Genomic DNA, 17,307 nt, shown 5'->3' with positions numbered 1-17,307 from the left:
ATTCAGATATGTCATAACATCAGAAACATGATGGAAAATGTAATTATGTAAGGCTAATGATATAGAAATGCCATAATAAGCAAAGGGCAGTTAACAAACATCTTGAATGGCCCAAACTGGTTTCAGAAAGGTCCTATTTTTGTTTTTATTTTTTCTTTTGTTAAAAGAATCTATAGTTCATAATGCTTGCTGTTTTATGAGAGAGAGAGAGACAGAGAGAGAGAGAGAGAGAGAGAGAGAGAGAGAGAGAGAGAGAGAGAGAGATTGTTAGAAGGAAACAGGTTTATTCCAAGTCAGCTCTGAGGAATGCAGAGGAAATTATCTGCCTCAACTCCATCTAGTGAGGTTTTAGCATAGTTTTATGGGAGGAAAAGGGGGTGTCGGTGCTCTGGGCAGGGTCTTCATGGTCCAAAGGTGTTCTGTCTTCCCTCTTCTCTGCTGGGAACCATACAATGGATGGGGTTTTCTTGCAGTCAGTGAAGGAGCAACTCTAAAGACTTCTTTCAGCCAAAAGGATTATGAAGGAAGAGCACACTGGGTTTGTTTTGTGTCAACTTAACACAACTAGACTCACTAGAGAGAAGAGAACCTTAATTAAGGAAATGGCTCCATCGTGTGGGTGTGTCTATAAGGCACAGTCTTAATTAATGATTGATAGGAGAGTCCAACACTGCAGATGCAACCACACTTGGGCAGGAGGTCCTGGGTTCTATACAGTAGCAGGCTGGTCAAGTCATGGGAAAGAATCCAGTAGGTGGCTTTCCTCCTGCAAGACCCCCAAGAGACCCCAAGAGTTTGGAGTCTGTCAGGGGGGAAGGCCCTCGCCCCCAAAGAGACGAGACCAGACCACTGGATGCAAGTGCAAGAGGTTATTTATTGTTTACACAGGTACCTGTGGACGCTTCAGTCTTTGGGGGGGACTGAGCGTGCCGAGGTTAAAACTCAGGCAGTTTATATAGGGTTGGGGTGGCAAGAAGCAGGCTTACAGAAGCAGAAGCATGGTTACAGGGATTCCATTGTTTCATCTAAAAGTAGCAGTTGTAGTTAACCAAGGACAGTTGGTTATTCGGGTTGGGCACAAAGAATACAAAGAATTCAGTTATGACTCTCTCAGCATCCAGGATACCGTCCTGCTGGCCTTGATTTAGTCCAAGCTGCAGACCACAGATATCTGGTTGGCGTTGGATGAGAGCAACACCTGGTTCCCTCCTGTACTTTTCTTATAACTTGACCTTGGCAATTAATGAGAGCAGCTCAAATAGGCAATAAGCATAGTGGGGGATCTTTCACTCCACGCTTCCCTACTCAGGTTCTGCTAGTTAGTGCCCTGACTTCCCTCAGCAATAGACTGTGATCAGAGATCTATAAGCCAAACAAACCTTTCCTCCACAAGTTGCTTTTGAACATGGTGTTTATCACAGCATCAGCAAACTCATCCAGAGAGCAGGGGCCAATTTTTGTGATGGCCTGGTTTAATGCAGCTCTGCCCAGTTATCAGTTGCAAGCTCTTCCTCTATGCTGCACAGCCAGATTCAAGAATGCCAGATATAGGTATAAACACTTCATTGCTGTTCTGGTGGTTTTGACAGCACATAGATCTACTGCAGCCTTTCTGCTGTCTGAGGCATGTCTCAGGCAAACACCATTACAGATGCTCCTCCATGACAACTACATGTCTCAGAACTGAAGCAGGTAGAAAGCTGGGGGAGGCATAGGCTGCTCAACTATGTATTCTACCAGACTGATAACAGTAGCCAATTTCAAAGTGGATGTGATAAAAAGGGTCTGGTAGAGTGGCCTTTTCCCTCTGCTCTAGAATTCCTTGTGTTCACTTCCTATTACTGATGGCTCCAAGTTAACACCAGTCTCAGTGGATTTTAAAAATCCACTCATTTCAAACTCAATCAAGGTCAGTGTGGGCTGAAATGCTGGCTCCTACTACCTCTTCTTTCTCTACTTGTATCAGCAAGCGTTTGAGAAGGCTATGGGGAAGAAGAAGATCTGCGATTGCATAGCAAATTATCATCCCGTTGACTTCCATTACGGAATTGAAGATGGATTCCTCCCATAGAAAATTCCAGTCCTCACTATGTGATTCAAATCATCCCCTAGGAATGCTAATTATCATTTCAAGTGCCATTGTGTCCATGCCAGCATGCCACCTAGTCACACTTCATTCTTCTCGATAGAACACCTGCAATAAATTAGCCAAATAGGCAATTAACTCAAAAAAAAAATTTATGTAGACATTTAGAAGGAAAGCATCAGGTTAAAGGCCACTACAGTGGGCACTTTCTTTTTACTAGTATCAGAACCCAGAGCTGGTGATCCCAGGTCTTCTCCCAGCATATTTCACATGTGAACTGAGACCTCTGCCTTCATTAGGGGTAAGCACACCAGAGGAAGAAGCATGTTAAATCAGCAATCTCTTAATAAGTGGCCCAGGTAGGTCATCAATGTTCAGAAGTCCAGAGATGGGAAATGATTTGTTGGTTTGTTGTTGCTGACTAAGTAACTTAGGGAGTAGTTACTTATATTCTGTTGGTGACAGGGTTATTATTTAACGCACATACCATCTTGTTAATAGTATGAAAATGTTTGTTGACTTCTGTCTGGCTAATTGTGAGCAAAGAGGTTCTAAGTGCCACTTTCCTGATTAGGATGATGTTTATTTGAGTTGATGGACTCAGCAGGGGGTCGTTGCAATTACAGCCAGTGTCTGACAGCCTGTGCTGAGCAAGGCATCAGATGTGAAACTGGGACTCCTGTCCGAATGGAAATAAGTGAAGGTGACTGACTGGAAACCAGAGTCAAATCCATCACCATCCATCACAAGAGTTTTCAGTCCCTTAGTTGCCCCACCCCACCTCCAGAAGTAAATGTGGTTGAATGACAGAATGCAAGGACAATTGAGCCATTGGAAAAAAAATAAATAAAAGCTAATAAGCTTTGTCCCTTCAGTGAAGAGACAATACTTACAGAGTGAGACCCCAACCATGCAACAAACTTGATTTTTTATCTTGAACAAATTGTCATCATCTCTCAGTAATCCCTTGATCTATTTAATTTTAAAAACATTTAATTAACAAAAATTATATATGAAGTGTGGTGTGGTGTATACATGCCTATAGTTACAGTTATTCTGGAGGTGAGGTGGTAGGACTGTTTGAACTCAGGAATTTGAGACCAACCTTTTAAGATCCTATTTCAAAAGAAGAAATAAAGAAAGGAATAAAAAAGAAAAGGAAAGAAGAGGAGGGAGGGATGTTACATTATAGTGTATCACAAGTAACACAGGTGTACACTGTGTAAGGATTGCCACAGTCAAGTAACTTGCATACCTGTCATACCCATGGTCACTATTGGTGTGTGAGTATAGATGAGAGAACCCAAAACCTGATCTCATATCAAATGTCAAGTGAAAAAGATGATGTCATTAACAAGTCACTGTGTTGAGTGTTAGATCCCCAGAACCTAATCATCATAAATTGTAAAGTTATACTCTTTGAGCAACCTCTCCCTAATTTCTCCACTCTGCCCCCAACTCCAAAAACTCATATTCTACTCTCTGTTTCTATTAATCTCTTTTGGATTCCCTGTATAAGAGAGATTATGCAGTATTTCTGTGTATGGCTAATTTCAGTTTTACTTAGCACATATTTTCCAGGCTCATCCATGCTATAGCAAATGACAGAACTTCCTATTTTTAAATGCTGGATAGCATTCATTAATGTCAACAAACACCTAGATTGGTCGTATATCTTGGCTGTCCTAAATAAGGCTGCAGTGAATGTGTAGATGTCTCTTCTAGACATAATGACTTCACTTCTTGTCAGTCTCTCCTTTCAATAATGATGACTACCACCCCACTTTGAAGACTGGAGTTATAGTTTGCAAATGAATTGTCCCCCCCAAAAAAAACTTTGGAACCCAACTGGTAGATCCAATCACTGAGAAGTGGCTGGATCATGGGGGCTCTGATATAACTGACAGCTTAGACAGACTTTGAATGGATTGCTTGGTAGAAACTTTCATGTTTATGACCTAGTTAAAGGAGCTAGGTCAACAGAGATCTGTCCCATTGGCTTCTTGTCCCTATGCTCCTTGTTCACCATGAGGTGACCAACAGGTATGCCCTGTTACAGCCTTCTGTCTTGATGTTCTACCTCACCACAGCCCAGAATTCATGGACTAAAACTACAAGACAACCTCAATCTCTCCTCTTTGACATTTTTTAAGTCAAATATTTTCACATAGAAGCAAAACAAGCAATGGAATTGGCATGCATTCAAATGAGATGATGTGAAAATACTTGACAAGATGTTTCTTAAAGCCGCCATGAACTTGAAAGCAGTGGCACTGTGACCTTCATCAGGGAACAGAGAAAAGAAAGATTAAAATAATCTGCCTTGGATCCTGAGAAGTCAGACAGCAGGCATTTTCCCCTTTGCTGCCTCAGTGGCTTCCTTCTGTGGTCTTCCTCCAGTCTTTTTTATTCCTTGTTCCAACTCAAGCTCTACACAAAACCCGAAGCTTACTGTTTTGATTGAGATGGTCCGTTTCTTCTCGGAAGTCTGGTATTTGTTGCTTGCATTGTTGTGATTTAGAAAAAGCAGTACGTGCAAGACAAAGTTGCCATGCAACAGAATTCAAGCAGAGTTTTTTTTTTTTTTTTTTTTTTTTTTTTTTGTTAGGAAAAGGGATCATAAAAGGGGGAATTGGGAGACAGGAGTCCGAGAGAGAGAGAGAGAGAGAGAGAGAGAGAGAGAGAGAGGGAGGGAGGGAGGGAGGGAGAGGGAGAGAGAGAGCACAGAATAGATAGGGAGAGAGAAAGGAAGAGAACATAGGGAATGTGCACAAGTGGTGTTCTTAGTGGCTGCAGCTGAGGGTGTATCCTGTCAGAACCCCAAGGACAGGCCAGTACAGATACCTGAACACTAACATGCATGACCTCCATTACTCAGGCACACTAAGTCCATTCAATAGCTAACATGAGGCTGCCTTTGCAGATTCTGACTGTCATGGGAGAGAGCTGCACTTTGTGTTCCGTGGAAAGTGCTATCCACAGCTGTTTCCGAGGGGTGAGTAGCATAAAAAACATTCCTGGGAACTGGTACAGATGTTTGAAGAGTTTGCTTAAATTAGGCTTCATGCATGTTCCAGGACAACCTGAGTTTAGAAGTAGTCTTTCCTCCAGCTTTCACACGAACAGACAGAGCCAAAGGGAATGAGAGGCCTGAAAGCTGTGTCTCATCCTGCTTGTCTTTCCCAGGTGCTGAGCTCTGGAATCAAGGAGGAAAAATTCTTGTCCTGGGTACAGTCTGAGCCTCTGATCCTTCTATGGCTCCCAGCCTGCTACCAACTGTCTGCCTCAGAAATGCTTGCTCACCCCGTGCGGTGCAGCATATGCAGAACCTTCCCAATCATAGGACTGAGGTATAGTCAACATCATCCCCAATCGGTCATTTGACAGATGGGCTCAAGGGTGGAGCTACATAGATAACCCTAGACCTCTCTCTGGGATCCTTCTTATGCATCTGGAGTTCACAGGCCTTTAGCCCAATAATTTCCTGTCTGAGGCACCCTGGTTGAAAATAAATTTATTTCCTATAATTGATGAACTATTAACTTCTTCCTCTGACTCACACTCTGAAGTAGCCCATGTTTTTGTTCATCTAAGGCAATCATGACCTCTTGTGGGGGAGGGCGAGTCAAACAACCCTTTTACAAGGGTCACATAGCAGGTATCCTGCATATCAGAGATTTATATTACGAGTCATGAAAGTAGCAAAACTGCAGTTATGAAGTATCATCAAAATAATTTTATGGTTGGAGTCACCACAACATGAGGAACTGTATTAAAGGGTAGCAACATTAGGAAGGTTGAGAGTCCTGCTCTAAAGTATAAAACAGTTGTCTTTTGCTCCAAATGAGCCTATTAAACACTTTGGAACTACCCCCAAGAATAGTTTGTTAAGTCACCAGATAATGGTGATACAGCCTTTGATTCCAGCACTTGGGAGACAGAGGCAGGGGGAATCTCTGTGAGTTTGAGGCCAGCCTGGTCTGCAAGTTCTAGGACAATCAAAGCCACACAGAAAAATCCTGTCTTAAAAAAAACAAGAAAGAAAGAAAGAAAGAAAGAAGGAAGGAAGGAAGGAAGGAAGGAAGGGAGGGAGGGAGGGAGGGAGGAGGGAGGGGGAGAGGGAGGGAGGAAGATTAGGATGTAGGTTTCCCATAAATTAAATTAGAAGGTAAAAGCAGAGATACTGTTCAGAGTTTTGAAGAGAAGGAAATGAGAAGTCTGACCAAGGATGGGCAAGCCATGTATCATGACCTATGGGCACAGATATGAGGCTGTGTGAGAGTTGAAACTCCAAGACATTCATTCAGTAGCTAACAACAAGGCATGGGGGGGGGGCCGGGGGGAGCCTGGAAGGGGAGGAGGTTGGAGCCCTTGGGGCTTCACACTTTGTCCCACTTCTCTTCTTGTAGCTCCTGACCCTCACTAATTCAGACATTAAATACATTTTCCACAGTCCTAAAACAGGTCTACTGGACCCGCTAAAAATCTGGAGGTCAAGCTTAGATTTGTTGAGAAACTGAATTGATTTTCCAGGGTATTTTGAAAGAACATCAAAATTTGAGTCATAAAAGCCTCTGTACAGCTAGACATTAGTGGCGCACACCTTTAATCCTAGCACTGGGGAGGCAGAAGCAGGTGAATCTCTGTGAGTTCGAGGCCAGCCTGGTCTACAGAGCTAGTTCCAGGACAGGCTCCAAAGTTACAGAGAAACCCTGTCTGGAAAAAACAAAACAAAACAACAACAAAATTTCTGTGAAAATAACAACTTGAATAATAAAACATGTCAATGGGAAAAAATAAGCAGGCCAAGGAAATCTTCAAATTATAGTGAAAGCGGTATTTTCTTATGATGTACAGTGAAAGAACATGAATATAATTATCACTATAATTTATCATGAATATAACTTAACACACTGTGTGTGTATACATACATACATACATACATACATACATACATACATACATACATACATAATTTAACCAATAAACCACAGAAAGGCATTCCTCATATGACTTCTGTATGTCTAAGCCAGAAACAGAATGACTTTGAAAGCACACAAAGTACAACTTTTACATTGAAATAAATTGTTATTTCCTCGAAATCATTATTTTATAGCATTGAGTATCAAAGATTTTAAGTGACTTGCTCAGGCTACCCAAGAAACAGCAGCGTCAGACTTTTGTATGATATGCTGTTGTCTGTTTAAAATGAAGTCAAACTTCTTAGAAACATGGTTGGGTGGACTATTTTTCCTCCCAGACAACAAAAGCAAAGCAAGCTAAGGGGGAATGCTCTAGAGATGTCTGTGGCTTCCTTTAATGATGCCTCTTAAAACTTGTATGGATATATTATAGCCTTAGCCTTACACTTGTGGGTTTGGCTCTCAAAGCTCAAGCCAGTGCTTTAGTTTCAGGGAGACTGGTAGAACAGCCAGAGAGCAGAAGCAGCCACAGAGCTCAGAAGACACAGGAAGAATGCAAGGCTCGACTTCTTATGGGAAGAAAAGGGGCTGGGAGACGGCTTGGTTCGTAAACGTTTACTTACAGTGTAAGTGTGAGGATCCAAGTTCCATTCCTCAGAACCAGTGGATGAAACAGTACTGGAAACAGAGACAGGAGGATTCCTGGGGCTTGGTGGCCAGCCAGTTTAGAGAAAAGAGTCTGAGCCAGACTCAGTGAGAGACCTTATCTTACAAAGATGGGGAGCTGCTGAGGAAGACATCCAGCGTCTAGCCTCCATGCACACGAGTGCACCTGCATGCACACGGGGAGAAGGGGGCCCAAAGAGAAGAAATTGTCCCTACCCCAAGAATTAAGTCATAGATGGGTTATCATATATATCCTATGAAAGAAATAAATCATATAAGACTGAGATGACATTGGAAATATGTCTTGGGCTCTCTGTTTGGTAAGATTATTAACAAACCAGTGTGCTATCCACTCAGCAGCCTTTCTTGTGGCCTCAGAACACAGAGGAATACACTTAAGGGTAGTTAGCATATTGTTCAGACAGGTCAACTGTAGTCTAGAAGACTGGACAAAGCTGCCAGATGGGCAGCTCATCCAATAATCCCCTTTAAAGACAAGGCTTTTCCATCTTGTACACTGTATTGGAAGGACGAGTGCCTTCCCACTTAGATGCATTGATTAATTTTCAAAACTATGCAAAATTTTGCAAGGCCAAGAAGGCAGTATTTATTAGTTCCATTGTCCTTCTGCAAAACCTGGTCTGTTCGTTTCACTTCATTCAGTTCACGTTCACTGACTACCTACTATGGGCCAAACAGTGAGAGCTTGCCTTTCCAGTGCAATGGCTGTCACTGATACAGCTAGAAATGATGACATTGTTATTAACCAGGGGCTGCCCCATCTTGCTGGCCCTTCAGCATCATAGTATTCCCTGAGTGTCAGGAGAGATCTCTCCCTAACAGCGTACCTCAGTGTTCTCTTCTGAACATCAGGAGCTTTAAGATCCAGAAATGAGGAAGAAACTTCTGCCATGTTACTGTGTCAGGAAACAGGTGAATGTTCGGGAAGCTCAGGGCCTCTGAGAAACCTCCTCTCTCCATCTTCTCTTCCCTATGCACAGTCTTCTTAAAAAAAAAAAAAAAAAAAAAAAAAAAAAAAGGCCTGGGCTTGTTTTGAAATCCTTTATCCAAGATTATCAAACCTTGTAATTTTCTAAGAGAATCCCTAATTCAACTCTATCAAAAAATGCCAAACTTCTTGTTTAAAATTTAAAAGTACACTCTAAATATTTGAGTACTTCCTGCAGCTACACAAGATATCACTTCAGACTTGCAGTCCCTAGATACTGCCTATGCAAGGCACATGGTATTTGGGTAGTGTGGGGAAAGGGTGTAAATCAGATGTCTAGAGCATAGTTTATTGGATAAAAACACATTAATATAATGTCTTATTAAAGCCCAATCAAGGGCAGGTGAGATGACGCTGCTACGTAATATCTCTATGACTTAAGGCCTCTAAGCATAACCACTTGAGTTTATTCCTCAGAACTCATGTGGAAGGAGAGAATCAATTTCCAAAAGTTATCCCCTGACCTCCACACATTTGCCATGGCCCATGCACACACACACACACACACACACACACACACACACACACACACACACACAAAATACTACTAAGACAAAGTTCATGTTTCTTTGAATAAGTAAGCACACAGGTTTTTTTTTTTTAAATAACTGTCAGGGTTGAGAGACAAGTTGCAACCACTGCCAAGTCAGTCAGATACTTCCTGTATGTGTGAGGATGCTCACTCTCCCCTTGAATTTCTCTTGTTTGCTCTCCTACGGGTGTGACATAAGCTGTACTTCCATTCCTTTGGCAGATACCGCTGTCTGAAGTGTCTCAACTTTGACATCTGCCAGCTGTGTTTCTTGTCTGGTCTCCACAGCAAATCCCACCAGAAGTCACATGCTATGATGGAGGATTGTGTCCAGGTAACATCTAAGGCAGTGTGGCAAAATCTTCCCTACCCCAGTCCTTAGAAGACATAGCATCAAAAACCTTTTCCTTCCACCTGTTAACAGTTAGGACTGGAAAAGGCGGGCTCAACCTTCCACGTTTCTCTGTATAACTGAGCTCTCCTATGATGGAAGAGTAGCATATACTATAGGAAAATGTCCTAATGACTTTCATTGGTTTTTATGATTGACACATGCCAGGAGTTTAAAAAAATAAATGGACTTTGTTTACATGACAGGCTTTTATAAATGCCTTTGGGAAGAAGGAAAGGCTTAATAGGATACAGCTGGATCATTGGTCTCTCACTCACACTATGCACTAGGAAGCACCTGTCAAAGTTAGAGGGGACAGGTATTGAAGAATGGACGAGAACAAAGGGGGTGTTGATTTGGCGAAAACGATGCAAAAAAAAAAAAAGCTTCTAATTGTTGTATACAATTGGAAAGGTTTTACTATGATCTTCCCTGAGACCTAAGTACCACCCCCACTTTGGAATTAAAAAAAGAAAAAAAAAAATCTAGGTTTTCACTGGAAAAGTAAACTTTATAATTTGTGATTCTTTTAAAGAAATGTATTAGTAACCAACAAGTTCATTTAGTTCTAAGAAGAAAGAAAATAGGAAGCATAAGCTATTCCTAGGGGTGAATGGGAATTAGGGTGACTGGGAGTGGGAAATTGTCTTTAACTACCAATTTCAGGTGAATCTATACAATGGAGCTCCTCAAACACCAGTGTAGTGAAGGCTGCATGCAGATGGATTGCTTTCACCAGTGTAGTCTTCTGGTTCTCTCTTCGACATCAAGACCGCTCCAGGAAGGGCAGGCACCTAAATTTACCTAATACCTTGCTAAATTGCACCAACTGTGTGCTGGTTCTGGTTCCTTACCTCTCTGGTCTACCTCTCCGACCCTGGAAGCTTGCGACTTCATGGTATTACAGTGACACCGTGTGGTCATCTTGTTAATACACGTTAATTTTCAAGAGCTGGACAGCTTCAAATTGAACATCTTTGTTTCTTTTTCCTGAAATTCCTTGGGTGGATCAGATGGATGGGTTTCAGGTGACCCATTACCTAATGAAATTGACACAGTAGTAAAACCTGGGAGGGATGTTCCGGGCAATTAATCCACAACGTATCACCTTGTTCTTAAAGGAACCCACATCCACAAATGTGAGCAACCATAAACTTAGTGCACGGTGGTTCCTTCCTACAGCTTTAGAATCCCCAGTCTCTTTAAGGAGCAGTTTGTGGTATTCAACCTTGAGACTTGTGCCATACGCAGGTTTATACATAAATGGTATGAAGAAACACTAGGAGCAAGGAAGATTATTTTTCCAGTGCATCAGCAACAAAAGGAAAGGAATGAAGGCCATGTTTCAATTGACTGGTGCACATTGAGATTTTTTAATGGACTTGATTTCATGGCTTTATTCATTTGTGTGTAGGCATGTATGTGTGAAATGGCCAACATGTGGAAGCCAGAGGCCAGAGTGTGGGTCCGAAGCACCAAACTTGGTCAGCTCAGAAACAAGTGCCCGTCCCCACTGAGCCATCTTGTCTGCCCCTTGGTGCCTCTTTTAATGTTGTTCATTTCCACAGATGTCATCAAAGGAGAACACAAAGCTCTTCTTCAGGAACCTCAGAAACAGCCTGCCCCAGAAAGGCGACAGGACAGGAGCCATGGGGAGACAGTGGCTGCTGGACCAGCTGGCTCCAAGGCACCCAGCTAGCCATGGGCAGGCCAGGTATGAGGCCAGGATGCTGGGTCCACAGCCAGCACGGATTATAGCTGCAGGTTTTCTCTCCCTTAAGAGATATAGACATAGATATGCATATGTTAATCATACAGAATAATGGATTTTGATAGCATCCTCATACATTATATATTTTGAACATATTCTCCCGTTGCCTTCCCTTGTTCCCTCCCCACTCCTGCTGACCCCTTCCTCTTCCCGAGTCTGCCTTCTACCTTCATGTCTTCCTCCTTTCACATCTGCCTTTCTTTTCTTCTTTCTTTCTCTTCACCATGTAACCCTCAGAAATTTTTAAACTGAATATAGATCTTCAGGGAGGCATGAGGCCTCAAGAGCCCGTCTTCCCCCAGTGATGAGATACTGGTGGGACCAATCTTGAGCGGGTCCTGGGCAGGTAATCACGAGTGACAAGGTGCAACCGAGCGGGCTGTGAAACCCAGAAGACCTGTTCCACATGCTCCATCCCCATCTCTTGGTTTTCCTTCCATTCCGCTTCCCCGGGGCCTTGGGGACCGAGATGCAGAGGACCCATTTAGAGCTGAGAAGTCAATAGCTGCTTATTTTCAGAGCATTCACAAGGCCCTGCAAGGGTTGGGTAGAGGGAAGAGGGTAGAGATTCAAACGCACTTCACCTCTCTGTAAACAGCCTTTAGCTTTATGGGAAACTAAAAGACAACAGCGCCACACAGTGGCCATCGAGTTAGTTGCTCTTGCCACTAAAGGCACAGGAAGCTTAGCTGATTCCATTTGAATAACACTGTTCCCACTTCACTGTGGGTGAAAACTAGGCTTGGCTGTAGATGAAATCTCTCATTCTTATATTCACCTGCACTAAATGGTAAAGGTGCCCCCTATCATTATCCTCCAAATAACCGTTACTCTTTTTTTTGTTTTGTTGTCTTGTTTTGCTTTTTGAAACCCTGTCTTGATAGGTATCCCATGCTGGCTTTGAACTCATTGTGTAGCCCAGGCTAGCCTCTTAACTAACCACCCACTTTCTTTTACCTGTTGAAAGCTGAAATTACAGGTGTATACCTCCACTCCCGATGTAAACTATAATTTTATGTCTATACATACATACTCATATGTGTGTGTGCATGTTCATGTGTGTGCAGATGGATGCGTGTGTGTTTTGAGGTACATTCACACATGTCAACGCAGGGGGCAGAAGAAAAGCTCAAAGTGTTATTCTCCAGACACTGCCTACCAGTTTTCTTTCCAAAAAAAAAATGTATTTATTTGTATGTGTATGGGTGTTTTGTTTACATATATGTCTGTGCACTTCGTTAGCACCTAGTACCCATGCAGTCTAGAAGAGGACATTGGGTCCCTTGAAACTGGAGCTGGTGATGTTTGTGAGCTACCAGATGGGTGCTGAGAATTAAACCCTGTTCCTCTGCTCTCATTGCTTAAGGAACCCCATGTCTCCAGTCCCTCCCCTCCCCCTTTGAAACAGCATCTCTCACTGGTCTGAAATTTGCCAAGTAAAGCACTGACTGGACAGGGAGCTCCAGATCAGTCTCTTTCTCGGTGCTGGGATTACAAATTCATGTCACCATGGTGGGCCATTTAGATGAGGGTTCTGGAATCCGGACAAAGATGCTCATGTTTACAGGGAAAGCGGCTTAGCATACTGAGCCTTTCTCCAACCCCACAAACCAGCATTGTTAAGAGTCAACTCTCATCCTTCTTGAGAACATTGCAATTCATAAGCAATTGTGAGCATGTTAGGGGTGGAGGCATAAGAAAAAACAAACAGGTGGTGAAGTCATATGAACTGGATCAGAGAAGCCTTGTCCTCAGCCAGCGGCACATGCTGCCTTTACTTATCCATGACTAACTTTCTTCACTTCATCACAGGGATAGCCTGTCCTTCATATGCTCAGCACAGTATTTGTGGGAATAAGACAAACACAGAGAGTTGAAAGGGCTGTACATCACTAAAGTTCATTTAAATTCCATATATCCAATCTACTCTGGGTATAATAAATATGGTTAATCCCCAAGGTAGCATTATGTAATTTTGAACTTGGTCTGGGTATTGAGTTCAGAAACTCTGACTGATGACCAACCTGAAAGAAATAAATGTGAATGTTTTAATTTCACAAATGTGATCATAGTCAAAGAGTCATCCTTGCTATCTATTAAGCTGGTAAATTAGGAACACCCATCTTCTTTTTTATTATTATTTATTTTATATAACCAAGTCCATTTAAATGAAAACAAACATTTATAGACAATATTTGGGAATTTGGGCGTTGTTCTTTCCAAACTACTTCCTGCTGGTAAGGGGCGCTGTCATGGGGGATTCAAAGAAGATTCAGAAATCCTGACTGGAGTCTGCAAGGCTGCTTTGTCCAGCTGTTTTGAATGTAGGATCATCTGGTACTCTGTTTCAGGTGGTCTGGCTTGATCAAACCACATTAGTCTGGAAGGAATCCACATCTTTTCATTTTCTGTGGAAACAAAAATAGAAATCCTTTTCCCCAGTAACTTGTCCTTGAACTTAAATTTTGGAGTCAAAGCATTATTTTTTAATTTAATTTATTATTTTGCATGTCGATCCCAGTTCCCTCTCCCTCCCTTTCTCCCTCCCTCCTGCCCTCCCTTTTACCCTCTCTGCCCTCTCACATGCACTCTAACCACCCTCCCCTCCCATCCCCCCACCCCAATTCCATATGTAGGGGAATGCCATCCAGTTGGAGTCATGTAGATCTGACAGGTCATGTGAAGTAGGGACTAGGGCTTCTCTCCTGTCTCTAGATTAAGGCAGTTATCCCTCCATGGGGGGGGATGTGTTCACAAAGTCCTTTTGTGCACCAGGGATACATCCTGGCTCCACTGTCTGAGGTCCCTTAGACTGCTCAGTCCTTCTGGCTGAGACCCATATTCAGGGGGGCCTGAGTCAGTCCCATGCTGGCTTCCCAGCTATCAGTCTGGGGACCATTAGCTCCTCCTTGTTCAGGTAAGCTGTCTCTATGTGTTTCTGCCGCCTGGTCTTGTCCTCCCCATCTGCATCTGGGTTCTAGTTTGACTCAGTGTTTATGTATGGGTGTTTGATCCTGTTTCCAACAGGCATTAGTTGAGGGCTCCATGGATAAGTTAGTTGTTGATCTCACTCTCCGGGAAGGGCATTTATGGTAGCCTTTCCACGGAAGCTCAAGTTGTTAGTTGGCAGCAGTCTTGTAGTTCTCTAGACCTTTCTTTGTGTTCAGTTTTATCTTCAAACCAATATTGGCTCCCTCTTTTATGTTCTCTCTCTCTCTCTCTCTCTTTCCTGTCTTCTATTCCTAACCAGGCTCAATCTTCCTGGTCGCACATGTTTTCCTTTCCTCCCCCTCATTTTCTCCTACTTCTTTCGCCATTCGCTGCCCCCCCCACTTCCCTGAGCTCTGGGCGACTTGTTCCTTCCCGGTTCTGTGAGGGACTTTATATGAATCTCTTAGAATACACCTTGTATCCTAGTTCCTCTGGTGGTGTGAATTATAGGCTAGTGATCCTTTGATCTAGGTCTAAAATCCATATATGAGTGAGTACATACTATGTTCCTCTTTTTGTGACTGGATTACCTCATTCAGGATGGTTTCTTCAAGTGCCATCCATTTTCCTGAGGAACCGCCATACTGATCTCCAAAATGGCTGTATGAGTTTGCACTCCTACCAGCAGTGGAGGAGTGAGGAACACCCATCTTCTAAGGCAATAGTTATTGCCACGTGGTAATACTGGGTTTATTTAATAATTCAACAAGCAATCTGCATGGTAAGAAGCCCCTTCCTTTTGCTGTAGATTTACTTTACACATGACTGTTCACATCAGCAAGAATTACACTTTTATTTATAAGGACATAATTGGAAGTGAGGTGTCAGACATCACCAGCATTATTAAAATTTGGGGGAAATTCTTGCAAATATAATAGAAAATAAAATTCAAACGTTGGAAAAGGGAAGATGAAATCACCTGCATCTGCAGCTGATACACTCTCCAAACAAACCCTGAGGAACTTAGAAGAAAACACTAGAATTAAGGCGTTTAGTAATGGTACAACATAAAATAAGTTAGCCTAAAATTGATAGCTCTTCACTCTTCTGGCAATAACCAACTAGAAATTCTATAAAACTCTCATTTATAATGTATCTTATTTTACAAAGAAACTACACCCAAGTATAACAAACTGTGAGACCCTTATAATAAAATTATGCTATGACATTAAGCACAGAAAACAAGACCTAAACAAAAGAGAAACATGCCGGATAGCTGAATGGGATGGCACTAACATAGGATTGTCCATGCAGCAAAGCTAATATACCATTCCTAATCATTCACAGATTCGGGGTTTACACATTCACCTGCTTGCAAAATCTTACACGTCATCCAAAATCAATTTTCAAGGTGCCACTGCATCACTTAGAGATATGTACAGAATGCCAAACGTAAAGGCTGCCCACACATGCATTTGCAAGCTGAGGTGCAGCTGCAGCTGAGTTTTGTCCCCTTACTTCAGCTTTCAAGCTGTAAACAAATGTCTTTCACACAGTCTATTCACAACCAGATTTTTCACGCTTTTGTGCCTTTTCTGAGTGGTCTCACTGTTGCAAAAAGCCCTCTAGTGTAGTGTTGAAGTACTTCCAGGGCTCCAGGAAAATTGTGATGTCTCTTCACGAGACTGTGTGTGAAATGAGCTTTATGAACAAAGACTTCGAGGTGATGAGGAAGTAACTCCTACCTGCATCTGATCTCAAACGTCCAACCTCTAGACATGAAAGAAACATGTAACATGAACGTAGTGTATGTATACATGTAGTGTATGATATTTTGTTATAGCAGTCAGAGGTAATCCAAAGTGTTAAAATTATCTCAGATGGGACAAGAATAGAGTGCATCAGTCAGAAACCATGTTGCTTTCTCTATCCCTACACACCCTCCACTTTGAGAGAATGGGCTAAGCACAGAACAATCACTTTATCACCGGCTGTCAAAAGCAACTGAAATTAATCTGCTTGTGAAATGTGAACTCTCTGTGAGCAAATACCTCTCTGCTCTTTTAAAATGTTTTCTTCTTTTGCTCAACTATAACAACTCAAGATGGTAAAAATGCTTCCAAAATAATTTTGAAGAAAACTAAATGGAATTCTGTAAAATCAAGTATGCCTGCCCTTTGAGTCATCTGTGCTCTTTCAGAGATGACATAATAAACACACACCCGTGCTTAGAATTCCTGGTCCCTGGTCTGGACAACATGACCTGGGAGTCATTATCACTGAATTTCTTTGTATTTTTAGATCTAAATTGGCATGGAGAAGGAAGCATGAACTTTATACTTTTAGCTATCTAGCTCTCTAGCAATCGTACAGCCTGTCTGGAAAAGGACACAGGGAATAAGTGGAGTGACGTTATTACTATTTGATGCGGAGACCCTGACCTTGACATCTGATTTGACATTTTCAGTCACAAAGGGGGTACAGCTAAAGACATGGCTCAGTAGTTAGGAGTGCTTTTTTGCTTTTACAGAAGAGCCAAGTTTTGTTCCCAGTACCTTTTGTTGGATGCTTCACAACTGCCTGTAACTTGAGCATCAGGGGCATCTAATGCCCTCTTCTGGGCTCTATGGGTACATACAAATGGCATATATGTGTGTCTGCACACGTGCACACACACATACACAAATAAAAACAAATCTTTTTAAAATACATTTTAAATAAAAAGCTTTCCTTAATGTCATACTTGATCATTAAAAATTGCCCCAGCATCTTAGAAAACTCTGCTTTCTAACAGGTTTTGCATTGAGTTTAAAGGCCCTAAAGTCCCAGTGTGTGCAAGGCCAACAGGAGCGGTGGCGGCAGCGGCCACAGAACGCCCCAGATACCCATGTCAAAGACTGTCACCTGCTCCACAAGCAGATGACAAACCACGTGACCAGGTGAGTCCCAAAGAGAGAAGCCGTCACTGCAACACAGTGTCCAGGCACTGAGTAAGCAGG

The 17,307-nt window shown here is 42.4% G+C and overlaps 1 protein-coding gene across 1 annotated transcript in view; it reads left to right on the top strand.

Annotated features, from left to right (window-relative positions):
* Positions 1-17,307, top strand: part of Dytn (dystrotelin) — a 52,397-nt gene that overhangs the window by 16,134 nt on the left and 18,956 nt on the right. The window contains exons 6-11 of the mRNA XM_051190641.1: positions 5,010-5,081; positions 5,273-5,436; positions 9,438-9,549; positions 11,175-11,320; positions 15,117-15,184; positions 17,103-17,247. Coding sequence (XP_051046598.1) covers positions 5,010-5,081; positions 5,273-5,436; positions 9,438-9,549; positions 11,175-11,320; positions 15,117-15,184; positions 17,103-17,247 — 707 coding nt within the window. The remainder of the gene's footprint in view (positions 1-5,009; positions 5,082-5,272; positions 5,437-9,437; positions 9,550-11,174; positions 11,321-15,116; positions 15,185-17,102; positions 17,248-17,307) is intronic.

Source organism: Phodopus roborovskii, unplaced genomic scaffold, assembly GCF_943737965.1.
Source record: "Phodopus roborovskii unplaced genomic scaffold, PHOROB, whole genome shotgun sequence".
Classification (NCBI taxonomy): Eukaryota; Metazoa; Chordata; class Mammalia; order Rodentia; family Cricetidae; genus Phodopus; species Phodopus roborovskii.
Note: the sequence above shows the minus strand (reverse complement) of the source record. Positions and strands in the feature narration are given on the sequence as shown.